Source organism: Chroicocephalus ridibundus, chromosome 4, assembly GCF_963924245.1.
Source record: "Chroicocephalus ridibundus chromosome 4, bChrRid1.1, whole genome shotgun sequence".
Classification (NCBI taxonomy): domain Eukaryota; kingdom Metazoa; phylum Chordata; class Aves; order Charadriiformes; family Laridae; genus Chroicocephalus; species Chroicocephalus ridibundus.
This window is the reverse complement of record NC_086287.1, coordinates 69,796,352-69,814,552: the sequence shown is the minus strand read 5'-3', so window position 1 is coordinate 69,814,552 and position 18,201 is coordinate 69,796,352. Positions and strand designations below refer to the sequence as shown.

Here is an 18,201-nt window from a genome sequence, read left to right as displayed (position 1 = left end):
GGGGCTTGGATGTGCGTGGTATTCCTGCTGCTGGGGTTATAGAGGGCTGCTCCAGCCGATGGGACACGGCTGGTGCCATGAAGGGGAAGTCACTGAGCCGTTCTCCTGCCTGAAAGCAGCGAGCTGACCGCGTCAGGCAGCGATTTGCCCAGCGAGCTGGGGATGCTGAATGTCACACAGGTGACAGTCCCTGCCGAGAACAGGTCAGTGTGTCGCCCAGCCTGTTAGTTACTTCCCACACAAACAGGCAGGAGAGACTGGGACGGTGTCCTGAGGCAAGAGGACTCTGCTTTTGGGCATCAGGCCACAAAGGGGCTCCTTGCAGTGAGCCTGGGGTGGTGAACTGGGAGCCGGGCCAGCCACAGGAGAGCTCTGTGGGTGCTGGAGCCCAGGTAGATCAGGGCCACCTTAGCGTCCCATCACCAATCTTCCTCAATCCGTCACTATTCCCAGATCCACTGTGGCTTGGGCTGCTCCCAGCCCCGGTCAGGGTCTCAGGAGGGGTGGAAACCATCATCTCTGCTCTGCAGTGCAGCACCCTTATACGCTCTGGGGACATAGAATGGTTTTGGTTAGAGGAGACCTTTTAACATCATCACCCACCTGCAAGGAAAGGGGCCGGATTCAAGCGTTGGCTCTGGAAGCAGCAGCCCCGCGTCGCCCGGCAGCTCGGGCAGCGAAGGGCGGAGGGCTCTGGAGTGGGAGCCTGCACAGAGCCTCCATCTGCGCTGCCAAGGGCAGCAGACAGGGGTTTGTCGTGGGATCTGCTAATTGCAAGTCTATGTTTTTATGAGCCGTGTGTTTGGGTCGCCCGTAGGCCTGTTCACCGCTGTCCTGCTGGCACAGCTCCGTTCCTTTGAGCGGGGCTATGTCAGCAGAAGGGTGACACACCGGTGAGTCAGTGCCCATTCAGTGTGACCACCTTGTTTGCTTTCAAGGAACGCTTTGATTCTGCCACCCGAGAGCATGGAAAATTGTTTTCTGCCAGGATGTTTCTGTGTCCTGGGCTCAGTCTGTGTAAATTCCTCTCTTTGGCAGAGCTCCTCCAGGATTCGGTGGGAGTTTGGCTGGGATTGACGCCTTATGAGCTGGTCGTGTATGAGTAGCATCTCCTTCCCCTACAGAAGCTAGTTTTATGGCTCAGTATTCTCAAGGAGCAAATCATAGGGCCATTTTGCTCTGCTTTGTCCATATCCAGTGCTCGTAAGCGTGCCCCAGGTAGCAGAGCGTGGCTGAGCCCTGGGTGTCACGACCACCGGGAGCTGTTTCCCCCCCGCCAGGACTCTGTGCTCTGGGCACTAACTGTGCTTGTTTTGCAGGAGGTGTACGTGGGCAAGGAGACCATGTGCACGGTGGACGGGCTTCACTTCAACAGCACGTACAGCGCGCGTGTCAAAGCCTTCAACAAAACAGGAGTCAGCCCGTACAGCAAGACCCTGGTCCTCCAGACGTCTGAGGGTAAGGCATCGCACCGGCTCCAGCCCGCCGCGCTCGGACACCGCTCACACGCACGCCTGGGGCCCAGCCAGCACACCCCAGCTTAGCATTGCGATGGGGGGAACCGCTCCTCTGGTCCTCCAGTCCCTCGGCGATCATTGGGGGAAAGCCGGCGCTGACGGGGAGAGGAAAGGTCGTGTCAGGAGCCTTGAACAGGGCCAGAATTTCTCTCTCACCCCTCCCCTTTGTAGACGGTGTTCTTTGGGGAGGAGCAGTGTGGGTACAGCGAGAGGCATCCCGCAGGGAGGTATTTAAAATTGGGTTGCAGCAGGGTTTGTATGACACAAAGGGAAGCTCAGGTGTTTACGTTAATTCCATTTAAAACAAAACAACGCTGTCAACGTTGCTCCTGAGACACTAAGGGCTGTGCATGGCTGCACAGTGCCGTAACTGCACAATGGCAGCCCCTGGCAGTGCACGACAGAGGGACCGTGGAGCCACACGGATGTCCTTGCCGACCTGGGGGTGTACAGCCACGCGGGCATCGTCTCCATCACCCCTGCACGGCCAGGCGCTCAGTCAGAATGTTAAACACCCATCTTGCAGGTTGTGGAGGAGTCTCCCCGCCTGACTTTAAGTACATTTGTCACACCAGGCACTTAATCCGTCATGGAAAATTGACTTGCTTCTGCCGTGCAGGTGGAGAGTCGTAAGGCTGGCTCCGAGAAATGAGGTGGGAGTCAGAAGCAGCGGGTGACGCAGCCATGAAGGAAGGAATCAGCCCCCACCAGCACGTCTGCCGCCCCGTAGCCTTGCTGCCAGGCGAGAAACCCCTCCTGGGGAGTTTTCCACACTTGGTGGAATCCCTTTTCCTTACTCCCAGACTAAAATCTCTCTTTTCCAAGCCGTGTGAAGGTTTTGTTTCCTGGCAGCGTTGCCAGACCTGGCTGGCAGCTGGCTCGAGAGCAGCAGCGCATCCCTGCAGCCCCAGCAGCTGCCGGCAGATGCAGGCTGGGGTTGGGGGGGAACACACACAGCTCCTGGGGCTGCTGGTGGGGTGGAAGGAGGGTGAGAGCCTTCTTGCCACAGAGCATCTCTGGTGGCTTTGAGCAAGGAGGAAAAAAGGGATTTCTGCTGAAAGAAGAGAAGACAAAAGCAGAGCAAGGCTACGCAGAGCAATTGCACTTGCTTGCCTGCACTCCTCGGCAGGAGATAATGGTTCCAGTTCGGAAAGGGCATGTACCAGGTCTGGATGCGTGAGCAGGACAGGTCGGCAAGGGACGGGACTCACATGTGACAGAGGTAGAGTGGAGAGCAAACCTGGGACAAACCCTTCTCGTACAAGAGACAGAAAACCCAAATCACAGGCCACAAAGGCCTTGGCACACCCGTCTGAGAGCTGTGAGCCTGTTTGCAAAGCTGGGCACCAGCGACAAGGAAGCTGCAGGGTTCCTCTGGAGATCCAGGGATGGGACAACCCGGATCCAGCCCCATGCTGGGCAGGGGGCGGCCAGGACCTCTCCCAAAGCCTGAAGGTCAGCAGTTCTCACCCACTTCACTACCCGGCTTCAGCAGCTTGTGCAGGAGACAGCAGAGCTTTGGCTTCTCATGACATTTGTGTCCCGTAAGACCCATCTGAGACACAGCTCCCTAACCAAAACCAGTTGGGCTTTTGAGTTGTCCCAGCCAGGAGCTTGCAGCGTCCCCGCTATAATCTTTCCAGCTCTGCTTTCCTCTCCTAGGTGCTTTCACTGTTGAGCCAAGCTTGCCTATTCCACAGCTCCGAAATATGAAGGCACCTGGGAGAAAATAGCTGTTGCTGGTCCCAGGCTGTGCTTGGGGCTGATGCCTTGCTCTGTGCCAGCAAACAGACATTGCATCTCCTGAGCATCGGGTGAAAGTTTGCCGCATCCAGCCTTTTCGCTGAACGGGCTTTTGCATTTTGTTTACTCCAGCCCGAAAGAAAGAAGGAGAAAAAGTCAGATGGGCCTGGAGCATCTTCCGCTTTTAGAGGCCGTCTGAGCTTTTTGGACTCAAAGTGAAATAAATTACATCTCTGTGCAGCTTCCGGATATCCGAGTGACTTGTTGAATAGAGCCGCCTCGCACATCACAGCTCCTGCTTAGGCTTTTATTTCTGGCCTTTACAGCAGCATCAGGCCTTTAAGTGCTATTTCGTCTGAAGGAGGCTTAGCTTTCCCCTTCAGCCATGCTCCGCAGCTCGCCGCAAAGCGTTCATGCGGGAAGAGGGGACAAAAGAAGAGACAGGCTCGATATGAAGAGAACATCTCTCCGAACACAGCTGTCCTGCTGGAAGCGGTTATGAGAAATTCTGCTTAGAGGCTGTTATTTAAAAGCTGTCTTCTGGTCCTAGCATACAAGATCCTCATCCACGGCCCGTGGAGGTGAACTGGAGTCTTTCTTCTGCCTTCGGTGAGCGGTGATATGGGCTGTAGAGGCTATCGGGGAGTGAAACATTTTGCAGGGTCTCAGCATCTGACGAGAATAAGCATGAGAAGTGGGTAAAATTGTGTCTGGGCCTCTGCAGGCATGCCTTTCTGCTCCTGCCCAGCCAAGATGAGCCAGCCAGCACCAACAGGAATGTCCGGCGTGAAGTCAGCACACACACACAAGCCTACAGCAAGCTGCTGAGCACCTTCCCAGCCCATGGTGTGGCACATCTTCTCCTGCTCATCCCAAAGGAAACGACATTTTCAGCTGAGGAAATTGTAGTTCACTCTTTAAAGCTGGTGCTTGGTGCCACCAGCAGGTCAAGGTGGCTCCTGGCTGGGAGAAGGTCTGTGCCCCAGAGCCCTTCCCACCTGCTGGGGCCTCTGGTGCTTCCCAGGGACGAAGATCCTCATCATCAGCACAGCCAAGTGGCAGCAAGGGCTGAAGGAAGTGGTCCTTGCCTTGAACTGTGTCCTCTCCCTAGCTGGTGTCGGGCTGTTTCACCTAGGAGGATCTCTTGGCCTGTCACATCTTAGCCAGTGCCTCCCGGGACCTCTGCGGGCTCGATGTGGGGCCTGGCCTAACCTCTCTGTTTCTTCAGCATCTGAATGAAGTTCAGCTGTAGGCTTGGAAATCAGTCTGGGAGAAAGTTTGCAAGGTGACCCTGTCCCAAGGCCCACGCAGCTCCCAAAGCTTGGCCGCTAGCGGCACTGCTCAGCTGTAGTCTCCCCTGGGAGACCTCGGGTCTCCCCCCAGCCTCCTCCTCCCTGGCTGGGCAGCCCCAGCTCTCCTGGTCTTTCCTCATCCAGCAGATTTTCCAGCCTCTGGCCGGTCTCCTCCTGACTTCAGGACCCGATCTGTTTTCATCCTGGCACGTTCCCATTTTCACCCTACCCACAGCCAGTAGGTTGGGTTGCTTGGTGCATTCATGGCTGCAGCAAGAGCAGCCTCTGAGGGGCTTTGCAGAAACCCCCGGCTCAGGTCTGCTGGTCATGGTGGGATGCAGATGGCCACCCCCAGGAACAGGCACTTAAAGCACGGTGACAAGGAACAGAGGAGGAGACCTCCCAGTTGCAGTGGGATTAGAGTCTGCGGGTGAGCTGGCCGCTGGGCTGCTTTTCTCTACAAGGATTTCTGAGATGGCTTCTGAGTCCCTCCAGTGTTGTTTCTTTCCATGGACTGTCCAGCGAGCTGGATGGTGGGATGAAGGACCAGCTCGCCCCAGGTGGAGATGCAGAAGAGGAGCTGGGCAATGCTGGAGGGGACCGTCCTTGCCGGCTCCCCAAGCCCAGATCTGTGCTCCTGGCTGGGGCAGATGTTCGACCTCCCTCCTGCCAAAACCTGCTGCTCCATTCTCTCCCTTTCTGAGGTGTCTCTGACTGCCCATACCTTGGCCCTTCCATTGGGCTGCTTTGTGCCTTCAGCCATGTTGTCCTGGCCGTGTGCTGCCCATGCTGCCTGCAGCCATGCATGGGGAAGAGCCACATCTCCACTTCCCCTTGATTTCTTGTTTCTTTGATGAGGCACAAGCCTAGGAGCAGAGGATCAGGGAGGAAAACCCGGGTTGTCACACTCTGTGCCCTGCTGTCCCCTCTCCTGGGTTCCTAAACTTGGCCGGCTCTACCAACACCAGGAGCAGCAACTCCCGGCCACCTCTGCCCCCCTGGGATGGGGCAAAGGGGCTTGGGCACCGCAGCCTGAGAGCCCTTCCCCAGCCTAATTGAGCACCAGAAGCTTTTCTCCTCTTTCAAGCCCAGTTTCTCATCTGGGGCCCAGCTAGAAGTTCCTCGCCAGCCATGGAGTGACCCTCAGCAGCAACCAGGGCTTTTTAACCAGCGGTTTTTGGAAGGGGGTGAGCGAGGGGAGACAGGCTGCAAGGAGCTACAGGGACATGAGATGCCAGTTAGGGAGAGCCATGAGCCCGGCTACTCTTGGTCGTAGTTCCTCTCACTCTTGGTAGGTGTTGGAGGGCATGTCCTTCCCTAACCTGGAGCTCCGTTTACTGACCTGTTGTGCAATAATTTCGCTAACCCCTGTGTGAACCCACTGACACTCTTTGCTTCCACAGCCTCGCGCAGCAGCAAGTTGCAGAAGTTACAGTCCGCTGCGCAGAGAAATGCTTCCTTTTATCTGTTTTAACGGGATTTCCAGCTCAGTCCGTATTCCCAGCTGAGACAGGAAGGCTGGGGATACAGTGTTCGGGTGTTTATCTGATCGGAACGTGTGGAGGATGGTGGATTCTACATTTTCCTGTTAACATTCCCCTTGACGAGGCTAGGGAAGAAATTGCAGGAGGTGACCATTTGCGGTAGCGGGGAACGGAACCCGATGACCCGGGACGTTTTGCTGTGAATCGCATGAGTTAAATTCTTACTGTAAGGCTCAGATGTGTTTTGACAGGTACAAAGGGATACCAAGAACACAACATCCCGACCAACCTTTGAGTAAGGTGGGTGCTTGGTGGTATGTAGGGTGAAATAGGTTAGTACAGCCCTGCCAAAGGCCTTTCAGCGTTACCAGCCAACTAGCTTTTACACCACTGATTATTGTGCACAAAAAGGTATGAGATTAATCATAAAGAGCGATGGGAAGTGTGCATGGTAACTTGTGCATTTTTTTAGGTGCGTTACTGCGAAGAGGTGCGGGACTCCCTGTAATTAAAAGCGTATTGCATTTGTCACGGTGACGTGGGAACGTTTCGGAAGATGAAAAATGTGTTTGTTGCCGATACTGGCAGAGGCGAGGCTTTCCTGAAGGGTCTGGCTGGGTTGCACAGCACCAGGCGTTTCCGCTCCACGCACCGTCCGCGCACGCTCGCTGTGGCGAAGCAGGGTCCGTGCGTGCCGGAGCGTCTGTGCTCTGCTCCGAGGTCTGGTCTCGGGCGATGGAGTGACAGCCTCCAGCAGACCCGATTCCTGATCTCGAGTTTGCATTGATCTTACGTTTAGACACGCAGTCAGAAGAACAGACCCTCCCTTTTCCAGTGCCTTTGGAAAGATCGCAGCTTCGTAGAATGAGTCCTTTCTCCTCCACCCTTAATCTACAACCCAGCTTTCCGGGGAGATCCTACTTTGAGCTAAGATCTTCGGCCCACCAGCTGAGCTTGCATTCTTCTTTACAGTCCCTGAATTCAGCTGGTGAGCCGAGTGCCTCTGGCATTTCCTCTTCGTCTGTGCTTCTGGGCATCTTCAAAGTATTTGTTTGTTTTGTTCCGTTGTGTTTGTTTTTCCCATGACATGCGGATGGCAGGGGGAACTCCTTCTGTTTGTCAGTGGCCTGCTCCTGCCGCGGAAGGGACTTTTCGGTGGCGTAGTTCTCGTGGTGTGTGTTCATCTCTACGTCCCAGCACGGGCAGTTCCAGGCGTGGGGTGACGGAGCAGCACAGTATAACTCCTTATGTGGGTGCTGTTCTCATTGGGGCTGAACCATTTTGCCCAGCCAGCCGGCAGAGCGGATCCCTCATCTCCAGTTTGCATCGATCTTGTGTCTAGGGACAGGCAGAAGAACAGAGCCTCCCTGGGAGAAACCTGTGGGGACGTCTCGATGGTTTCCTTTCCCTATACAGCCAGAAAACGCAGCCTCTGCTGTGAGATTTGTTCTGTGAAATTAGTTTGCTCGATTCAATCTAGACCTCTCTTAAGAAAGAAGCAAGTCTAGATGCAAGCAAGGTCTACTAAGGCCGGCTCACCCACCCCTTGCGATCTGGCTTCCCAAGACCCAGAAGTTGTGGGCTCTCGTCTGCTCGGCTTCGAGCGCTGGGCTCGGCTTTTGCAAAACCAGACCTGATCCTATCGGAGTCTTGTTTTCTGCAGAGCGGAGGAAACCACTCCCGTGGTACCTCGCTCCCCTGGCAGCACCCACAGGCGCTTTGAGCCCGGTCCTTGGGGGCTGTGGTGGGACGTAGGCAGTAGAGGCAGAATGAGTGACGGTGTCGGGCAGCCGGCGAAGGAGCCGCGGGCACAGTGCCTCTCTCAGAGCTGTTTTCTAACCAGTCTTTGCGCATCTTCCGTTGCTAAAGATCCTGGGCCCTGATTCTTCCGCCACTCGGGATTTACACCACTCCATGGGCTCCAATGGAGTAATTCACGGCTTCCTCTGGTGTAAGCCCAGGAAGAATGGGGGCCCCCGATTGTTTGATTTCCATCCCATAACCCGGAATGAGGAATGCTGCAGCATGACCCTTGCCAGAATAACCGGGGGCCCTGCAACTTTCTTTTCTTTGTGCTTTTTATGTTTGTTTTTTTTTCCTCATCGTACTGCTGTGCGCTAATGGCTTGAACTCTGTTCTGTTACGGACGTTTCTTACTTTGTGTCCAGTGTCAGATCCGCTGCGATGGCCATGAGCAATACTTGTGTGTGCGGTACGGACCTCTGCAGCCGCGGTCCGGGGTGGTGGGGCAACGCAAAACGGGGTCCGGAATATGCCCATGTGTCACTCGGGTGAACTTGTGCCGTAGCGATGCACAGAGACCTGGAAAACCACTTTTTGAATAGGGGCCCGGGGCGCGATTCATTAAAACAGCCTCAGGAGGTGCTGCTTGGCCCTGGCCGTGGAGCACGACTGCAGACGGACGCTTTCCCACCAACACCCACCTCAGCGGGGTGAAAAACCTGTTTCCTTGCCAGAGGAGAGGTGAAAAAACCAGTCACAGAGCTAGACAGGGGTTTCCTTAAAATCCAGCGCCTTTCGTGAATGCCCTCCCCTGCAGTGCCAACACGGGACTTCATGTTGCCCTCTCCTCCTGGTGGGGACAAGCTCCTGGATCGGTCCCCAGCTGCAGTGCGGCTCCCAGGAGGTGTTTGCGGCCAGCGGCCAGGCACAACCCGGTGGCAGGAGGATGAAGGGCGCCCCGAGGCATCCTGCCAGTGCATCCACCATCAGACCGACAGCCCAGTGCCCTTTGGGTGCTCGGTGGTCCCTATTCCCTGGACACACCAGTGGCTGCTCGTCTTTCATCAGTCCCTGTCCTCTAAGGAGTGGTGGGGGGTTTTTTTAAGTGATCCAACTGAGGGTCAATCTAGAGAATACTTATCAAGCGGCCAAGATATTCTGCCAAGGCTAAAATTTCCTGCCTTGGGCTAAAAGTTCAATGATTTGGCATCCCGAGCAAGTAGCAATCAGACTTGATGCTCTTGAAGGCTGTGACGGGATCTGGCTGTGAAAGAGCAGATAATCCACAAGTCCCAGAGGCTGAGACTCGCCAAAACGGCCGACAGTCAATCTCACGGGTCATTTTTGCAGCCCCTCTCCGTTTCTCTCTGGCTTTTAATGAATCAGGCCTCCCGCGGCTGGCTGGATGCTTAGTTAAAGGTTCAGTGCTCACGAGTGTTTTTCAGGCGGTTGTTGTTTCTTAGCTGTGATGTGTGAAATGTAGTATCTCTTTATAGGATGCAATTTTGAGACGCAAGGATCGCCTTACTCTCAATTAGGCAAGTATATTTATTACCATTAACTGGCACCTACTCCGTGTTGCTCATCCTTTTATCTTCCTTTTTTTTTTTTTTCCCCCCTCTTTTAAATCTTTAACTTTTCTTTGGCGAGCGAGGAGCGTTTCTTGTGCGTACCCTGCTTGCGGGGCGCTCTCGGACGTCACGGCGGTTGGCAAATTTGGAGGAGGAATGGTGATTGCCATGTGATGTAAAGGCATTTTAAGTTTCCCCCCGATATGGTTTTAAAGAGAAGCCTGAAGTCAGTGCTCTGGAAGTGGCCCCGTAATTAAGAACTGATCCTCCTGCTCAAAGCAATACGTATTCCAGTTCATTAACGTGGGCCAAATGCCGAGGAGGTGATTAGCCCCTCTGCAGCTAATTGGAGTGAGCGCTGGTGGTACCTGCTCACCTGTCCCCATGCAGATGCCTGCAGGGTCAGGTCCGTTTATCCCCCTGGGAGATGGGAATCCCCCATCCAGCGGGATTCCCTCCTCGGGCAGCCCGAGCCCATCCTCGCTCCATCTCTCCCCACCTTTATGCAAAAGGCCGAGAGGTCCGTGCGCTCGCTGGAGAAGCAGGCAAGCAGAAATGGTTTCTCGTTCCTTTGTCGACCCAACTTGACGTGCTGTTTTCTCTCCTGCATGCCTTTCCTTGGGAATCACCGCAGTTGACATTAAAAAAATGGTGGCAGGTACGGAATCACCTCCATCAAGTTGCAAAACCGGGGCGCCCGCGTGCATGTGAGCTGTCTTGTCAAACGATCCAATAAACCGATGATTAAATCTCACCCGAGTCTTTTATTTTTCAAGCCGTTATTTACTCCTGCAGGCGTGAGAGTGTTTTGTGGATGTGTCAGTTCACGTTTCAGTGACGGCTGGAGAAAACCACCTGGGGAACCGGGCTGGTGCCTTGTGACACCCTGTGCCTCTGTCTTGTCGAGGACGTGACACTGTGTCTGTCAGATTTTCAGTGACCGAGTCCCGTGCATTTAAACCAGCAGCTGTACCGAGTCGTGGAGGTTTTGGGGCATTTTCCAGCCTTCCCATGAGCCTAACTCTTGTCTTCCCTGTGGCCGGTTGCTCCGCAGGGAGGTTTCTCAGTGTGACGTAGCGTTTCTGTCAATGTAGGCCTTTGTGTGTACTTTGGTTCCCAGGACCGCCGGCCCTCAAATACACACGCACGGTTTATCCGCTGACCCTCAGTCCCCGTCCCACGCTGGGCCTGACCCTGCAAACCATTGCTTGCATGAGTAACCCTTGGTCGTAAGAGTAAATGATGTCAGGTAGAGCCTGGAGAGCTGGCCGGGATCACACGTCTCCTTCTGCTAGAGCCAAATTTTAGGAGATGGCGAGGATCCCGCGGGCTCAGGAGCTGAGACAGACAGACAGCGGGAGGGGACGGAGACAGACAGGCTACCAGGGAGCGGCAAGAACAAATCTCAGGTCTGAGCCCCGTCTGTATAACCTCAGCCACGCTGGCAGGCTGCAGCTGCACGAGCTCCAAGCATCCCTCCGTGATGGAAGGTGCTCTCCATCAGCCCCCTCCGCTCGGCAGCTCCCTGCCCGCTTCTGCCGGCCGCCGCAGCGGGCAGCAGCCCGAGCCCCCGCCGTGCCTTCGCCCTGCGTGTCGGCCCTGCATGCAGCATGTGCTGTTCCGTGTCCGCTCCGCGTGGCTCCCTGCCCCACCGCCGGGTCCCGCCAGACTAACCTGATGTTGTTTGTGTTCCAGTTGCTTGGTTTTCTTTCGATCCTGCCTCTGCCCACGCCGACATCATCTTTTCTAACGACAACCTGACTGTCACCTGCAACAGCTATGATGACAGGGTTGTGCTGGGGAAAACGGGCTTTTCCAAAGGGCTCCATTACTGGGAGCTGTCAATTGATCGTTACGATAACCACCCTGACCCGGCCTTTGGCGTGGCACGCATTGATGTCCTGAAGGATGCCATGCTGGGCAAGGACGACAAGGCCTGGGCCATGTACGTGGACAATAACCGGAGCTGGTTCATGCACAACAATTCACACACCAACAGGTACGTGGTCTGCAACGGGGTCTTCCTCCCAGAGACCACAGCCCAAGGAGGAGCCTGGGGCTTTTCCAGTGGCACATACAGGCATCCACGGGAAGGGTGACATCGCTCATGATCACCTCCATTAGAGGTGAAGGGAAGGACAGTCCCTGCCTCCCTGGTTCTGCCTCGCTCCGGTCTTCCTTCCCTGCCTACCGCAACTCTTTCCACACCAACTTCCCCCCGAGCACGCACGGCACCGCGCCTGTGTACACCCCCTTCCCATGAACGCCCAAGGCCTTGCAACTCGTCCAACGAGAAAATAGCGTTTGCCTTTATCCCCCTGCCACAGCTAACGCTCGCCTTCCCCATGGGAACGGTGGGGCCGGCGGCTCTGAAGCTTGGGGTAGCTTGGGGAGAGCCTGGTGTCACCTTCCCACAGCCTCAAGGGCCGTTCCCTGGTGGGTCAGCAGGTTTTGAAATGCTTTGCTCCCCAGGTCCACTTGCTTTTCCCCCATGGTTGTGTAGCCGGGGCTGCTCTGGTCGGTGGTAGCTTTGCCCTCAGGGACATGATGGCATGTGGAGAGCACCTCTGGGGGAGGCTTGAGGAGGTGCCCAGGGATTTGTGAGCGTGGCTGGGGTGGATGCAGGTCATGGCCTGGCTCCTGGCTGAGCTGTGAAGTTCAGCATCATCAGCCTTTGAGGTTTATCGCCTGAACCCTGAGCCGGGAGCAAGAGGGACGTTGAGCCACAGAGACGTTCTGATCTTCTTCTCACCCCCTGCAGAACCGAGGGTGGGATAACGAAAGGTGCCACGGTGGGAGTGCTGCTGGATTTGACCAGGAGAACCTTGACGTTCTCCATCAACGAGGACCAGCAAGGGCCTGTCGCCTTCGAGAACCTGGAAGGCCTTTTCTTCCCCGCGGTCAGCCTCAACAGGAACGTGCAGGTACGTGCTTTGGCCATGCTCTGGAGCAGCACAACCGCAGAGCCTGCGGCTGAGCGTGCTGGCAGACTGCCTCTCGTGCTACTGTCACTGCACTGGGCGTCGATGCGCAGCAGCGTGGGGACTTTGTGGAGCGGGGAGGGTTCTTCTGCAACAGGGGTGGCTTGGAAAGAGCTAAACTCACACCTTAAACCACCTGCGGGTCTCTAAAACAGGGACAGGCCTTCCCTTCCTCCAGCTCCGTGCTCCGGGTTTCTCCGTCAGGGCTGATGAAGCACCAGGGCTCTCCAGCCCTCCCTGGCTGATGGCGTTTGACAACTCCATTATGCTACCCCATGAGAGCCTCACCAGTTCTTCCAGCATTCCCAGAACCCAGACAGGAGCATTACCAAGGAGAAGGACACCTTTTAAACCCTATTTTCCTCTGGGGAATTTCAAACTCCTCTTCTCTCCCTCTCTCCCAAGCTCTCAGCTCTCCTGAACGTCACCAAGTGGTGGCTCCTTGGGCCAATCCGGTATTTCCAGCTTTCATTTTTCTTCTCACTGACCTCATCCCTGCTATCCTCTCCCCCCAACAAGTGCCCCCTGTTCACCGAACCTGGCTTGGGCACATCCACCCTACCCACCGCTTCCACCTCCAGCACTGCACAAGCGCCCAGGCACATCCTAGGACACATGGCGTGGAACGGATGACTTCAGGGTGTTGAGCACTTTGGCACCGTCTTCTGCAGTGGGTGTCAAAGGCATCACCTCTGTGCGAGGGCAGAGGCACCAAGTGGCCTCCCTAAATTCGAGATCCATGAATTAGGATGGTGTCTGTTGGGATACAGGGTGCGCTGGGCTCTGGTACCAAGGCAGTGACAGTTTTCCAGCAGCTCTGGAGCGGAGGTTGGTCGGTACCATCCCAAACCCTGGGAGCATCCCTGCCGGAGTGTCCCAGTGTTTAATGAGGAGACATTAAAGAAGCACATCTTGTTTTTAGGGGTCGCTGTATCAATTCGGTGGGGTAAAAACATCCTGCTCTGTGATGGGTTGAATTCCTACCACGATCTTCTACGCAGCCCTAAAAGACGAGTGCGTTTCCAGAGCCCCTCTGCTTTCTGACGGTTCACTGGGCAAGGCAGAGCTTAAACCCCCTAACAGAGAAATCCCATGGGATGCCGATAAAAGGCTGCTTATAAACCCAAGCCGTTCCTTATCCTTCTTCAGAGGTGTGCGAGTAATTAAAAGTGACTCTAATTAGGAGGGGAATAGTTGTATTTTAGACAAAGTTTTCTGTAAGTCTGTATCTGAAGGGGAAAATGCGGCTGTTCCCAATAAAAGAAGGAATTGTGCTTTCCTCCCTCCCCAACTGAAGTATTTGTGGAAGGAACTGAATTCCCCATGCGCAGCTCCTTGGCGCGCGTGTGGGTATTTGCAGGACCTGGTCCCTTGCCCAGTCGGACGGTCGGTTTAAGCGGAACCTGCCCGTATCCTTTCCCACGCACCGGGGTTTTCCCAGGCACAGCGAGCATCGGGTCTCCGGTATTGCTTCGCTTTCCCTTTGTCCCTGGGTTGGAGTCTCCACCACGTCACTCCCCATCCCGGGCCGAGTGCCTGGCGCCCATTCGCACAGAGTGGTTTGGGTTGGAAGGGGGCACTGAAGGTTGCACTTGAGCATCCCCCCCACGCCACAGCATGGTCCTGCCCCCACACCGCTGCCAAGGTCCTTCCTCCCACCGGTTCTCGGCCGCGTCCCCTCCACTGTACGGCCCGTTGGCTTCTCGGAGGTCTCCTTCTGGACTGAGCAGCTTTGCTGTCCTTCAGCCCCCTCCAGACCCTTTTGTCCATCCCATCTGCGGAAAGACCCAACTGCTGCCGTGTCCCATCTTTCCGCAGCCAGCTGGGAAGAATATTTGGGGCTTGACACCGCTGGTACCAGCGATCCCACCACTTCACGCTGGAGCTGTGTGGGGGCTCCTGCAGTACCAACGAGTCGTGAAGCAGCGAGATGAAGCCACCGCCGTGGTCCTGGGGACAGCCTTTCCCACCCCTCCCCAGCCCCACCGCAGCGGGGGGGATGCGTGGCAGGGCAGGAGGTGCTGTGGGCTCCCAGCAGTGCCTTGGGCTGCATCCTACCTCTTCCCGGCTGCTGCCGTGCCGAAGGCTGTCCCGCCAGGCTCGGAGGGATGCAGCTGAGCCCTTTGTCTCTCGTTGCAGGTGACTCTGCACACCGGCCTGCCGGTCCCCGAATTCTACACTTCACGCTCGGCCATGCCGTGAGGATGCTCCCGGAGCCGGCTGCCTCTTCTCGGGATGAGAGGAGCCAGCTCGTTCCTTCCCGCGGGACGAGGCCAGCCACCAAGCCACCGGGTCCCTGCTCGGCCACTGGCCGGAGACGGGGAGGCAAAATGGGAAGGAAGACCCTGGCTTTTGGCCGTCTCTGATCTCCACCCTCCTTCGCTGTCCTGTGTGTGTGCGCGCTTTGCTGTTTAGCTCTTTTTGGCTGATGAAGTACCTAGGTAGCCTGAGATGTTCCTCTGTGTCCGCTTTTAGTTTTTGGTTTTGTCAATTTGAGTTGGGGTGTGGGGTTGGGGGGGGGGGGGGGATGGCAGTTTCATCTCATTCGGCAGAGCGCTTTCCCCTCCCGTGGGGCTGGCCGGAGGGACCCCCCCGCCACGGGAAAGCTTTCGCCCACGCCAGCCCCGTTATTTTGCAGGATATTTCTTTCCCCTGTGGCCTTTTCTTGCAGAGCGCCCTCAGTCACGTGTAGAGGTGGGTCCTGGATTACCAGTCAGTCTCCGTGTCCTTACCAAAATGCCCGACCCTCTCCCTTGTTTCCCCCCGAAGCATTTCTGTGGGGCGCAGCGGTGGGGCAGGGCAGGGGACCACCCTGTCCCCGGGTGCTCTGGGTGCTGGCGGGCCCTCGGTCTGGCACCGAGCTCTCCCTGGCGCTGGCACGCGCGCCACAGCCATACGCTGGAGAGCCCTTGCCCGGCTCTTCGGAGATTAGCATTTATTTTTTTATAGTTGCCGTGTAAAGCCTAGCCTTAAATACTACCTGATAGTGTCCTTCCGTTCACAGGAGAATTCGTTCTGCAGCGAGGGTCTGACGGGGAACCCGGGCTTGGGGATGGGGATGAGGATGGGAATGAGGATGGGGAGGAAGAAGAGCTGGCCACAGCCCTGCCACGCACTCAGGAATCCGTGCCCGCTGCCCTGCTGCTGGCAGCGGTCCCCCCTCAGCCTCCGCTCCCTACCCCGACTTTCTGGTAATCCGGAGGCAGGAGAGGAGCGGGAGGTGGTGGGCGCCGTGCCCGGTGCCAGCCCCCGTTCCCGTGCCGAGGGCGCCTGCATGCGCATGTCCCCAAAGCTTGGCTTTTCGGTCCCCTCGCAGTCCCCTGGGCTCGGGGAGACAGCGGTGTCGTTGCCGGCTGGGCGCCAGCCCGACCGGAGAGCTGCGTCTCATCCAACCGGGGCCGGGGGGAGCGACGGGAATACCGGTCCGGCAGAAAGACCAGTGTAAATAGACCATTCCCTTCCAGCGTGCCCTCCTCTAGGACGGTCCACTCGTTCCCTTGTTGCTCTAGTATTAATTTTACCTAATTTATTGGATGGGTGCTATCTCGTTGACTCACACCGAGGAGTTTCTCTCCGCTGCAGGAGAGCCGTGTTGCGGGACAACGCCGAGCAGCTCCTCGGTGAATTCCTGACGAGCCCCCGTGGCCGGCTCACCCGGGGCTCCTCTCTCAGCCGTTACCCCCCGGTTCTTTAGGATGTTCATGGTGCTTATTAGACCCCCAGTGATTGTAAGACGTCGCCCCCCCTGTACCGCGATGATAGCTGCATACAGCCGCTGTACTGAAGAGAAGTGTCATGTTTGCTGTTCTAATAAAGGACTTTTATGAGAGAAAGGCAGAGCTTCCCGGAGCATCTCTGCGCCGACACAGCCCCTGGCTTTGGTTCCCATCTCGTCCCCCCGGCTGTGGGTCACTGCACCACGCTGCGTGTCCCTCACTGTCATCATCGGGAGACGGCGGCAGAGAACGGACAGACCTCGGTTCATGGGAGGGGGGGGGAGCACGGGAGCCAGATGAAACCCAGGGCTGTGGCAGCACCATGAGATGACTGGGGCGGGTGGGGGGGAGAAGCCCATGGCACCTTGTCCCCTTCCCCGGCAGCGCCCCAGCAGCCCCTCATCCTACCCAGCCTTTTCCTGACCTTTTCCCTTCCTGAGCAAATCCCGCTGCCCTTCTTTATGTGCAGGAGGAGCGGCAGCAATTCTCGGCTCCCAGGGTGGGCGCTGAGCTGGGACAGCGGGAGAGGGGGCAGCTCCCTGCTTCGGTGCCCCACAGCCACATGGGGGTCCCCGCTCCGCCTGCAGCCATCAGCAGGGGAGTTTTGGGGGGCCGAGGGAAGTTCCTGGGTGCCGAGGAGCCAGGATGGAAGGAAGGAAGGAGGAATTTCCTAGGCTGGATACAGAGCAGCGTCTCCCTGAGGAGGGGGAGCGGAAAGCTGCTGCATCCAGCCCAGCGCAGCCACCCCAACACCCCCCGGGGCCCGGGGCCCCAGGATGGTGGCGAGAGCCAGGTGGGGAAGGGATAAAAGGATAAAAATCAGGAGATGTCCAGAAGTGAAAGAGCCCGGCGTGGTTGTGATGCGGCGCTGGCAACATTCAAAATCCCTTGGGGCCGGGAGGGGGGGGGTGTCTTTCTTCCAGAAATAACCGCAGACCTTAAGGGATGAGCGGTGTTGGGACCATTTCCAAAGGAAAGGCAGGGACAGTTCTCCCATGGGCCTGGGAAAGGGCTCGCTGTTGGGGCGTTAGTGCCCGCTCTGCCTTTTCTCGGGAGAGGTTTTGCAATGTGAGGCCTCTGAGCTCCAGCCCAGGGATAGAGAAAAGCCGCTAATGCGTTGTGTTAAGTGCGTTCACGTCTCGGGACGATGCTCATCCCTTCCAGAGAGGGAAATGGCATCCTCCCTGCAGCATGTAAACCCCGGCCTGTAAGTCACGCATGCGGCGGCAGAGGGGGGGAACAACCCAGGGCCAGAGGACACCCCCACACACCAACCCACCGCCCGGGGGCGAGGGCAGAGCCGCTCGCCAGCTGCATCCCTGCTCCCGCTTCCAAGGGATCAGTGCCGGAGGTGGCTCCCGGCTGCCCAACCCCCCCCCCTACCCCCCGTCTCCGGGGCTCTGCCCCGCACTTGGCAGCTCTTTGCGTGGCACCATTTGCACGGCGGCAATTTCCGCCCGCGGTGGATGGAGGGCAGGTCCGGGACATGAAATACCTGCTCTCGGCACCCACTCTGCTCTCTCTGGCATCTACCGGCATGAAACCATGCCCAGGCTGCCACCCAGACGACAATTCTTCAATGTGCCCTGGGAAAAATCGGGAAAATGGGTCGAATTCCTTTCTTTTCCCCCCCTCCCCACGTTGCTCGTGCAGTTTGGGATGGTTCCTCAGCCTCTGGGGAGCAGCTGCAGCCCTTCGCCGGGACCTGGCTCAGCCCGCAGCCTCCTGCCCCTGGGTCCCAGCTGCGGGGACACTCGGGGTGGCCGGGTCAAGCCGGTGGCCCAGCCAGCCCGCAAGGCCAGCAGTCGGGTCAAGTTGGCTTGCTCTTGGGTTGCGTGTGGTTCAGGTTTACGGAACAGGGCAGGAAAAACGCGGGAGGCTGGGAAGCCTGCGCAGGCATGGCTGGAGGAAGAGGAAGAGGTGTTGCGTTGTGTGCTTCGGCTGTTCTTGCCCTCCGGAGGAACCGGGAGCCAGGCAGGACTCCGCAGGGCAGGCAGCCACCGAGCCCTGCCCGCCGTGGGCAGAAGGGATCCCACGCCATTTCCAGAGGGATCGCGGAGCGGGCAGAGAAAGGTGAGGAGGCGACGGGAGAGGGGAGATGGCTGCAGGGGAGGGGCTACAGAGGAAGGGGTGCAGGGGAAGGGGTGCAAGGGA

The 18,201-nt window shown here is 57.2% G+C and overlaps 1 protein-coding gene across 7 annotated transcripts in view; it reads left to right on the top strand.

Moving 5' to 3' along the window:
- TRIM9 (tripartite motif containing 9) overlaps nt 1–16,156 on the top strand; it is a 65,897-nt gene extending 49,741 nt beyond the window's left edge. For 2 of the 7 annotated variants that reach the window (XM_063333830.1, XM_063333829.1), the window contains exons 7-13: nt 1,320–1,458; nt 6,836–7,024; nt 9,276–9,317; nt 9,985–10,008; nt 11,046–11,349; nt 12,112–12,274; nt 14,471–16,156. In XM_063333830.1, coding sequence (XP_063189900.1) covers nt 1,320–1,458; nt 6,836–7,024; nt 9,276–9,317; nt 9,985–10,008; nt 11,046–11,349; nt 12,112–12,274; nt 14,471–14,533 — 924 coding nt within the window. In that variant the 3' untranslated portion in view covers nt 14,534–16,156. Of the gene's footprint in view, nt 1–1,319; nt 1,459–6,287; nt 7,025–9,275; nt 9,318–9,984; nt 11,350–12,111; nt 12,275–14,470 lie in introns of those variants that run through there. The other 5 variants (XM_063333833.1, XM_063333832.1, XM_063333831.1 and 2 more) reach the window with 4 other exon arrangements.
- The last annotated feature ends 2,045 nt before the right edge of the window (nt 16,157–18,201 follow it).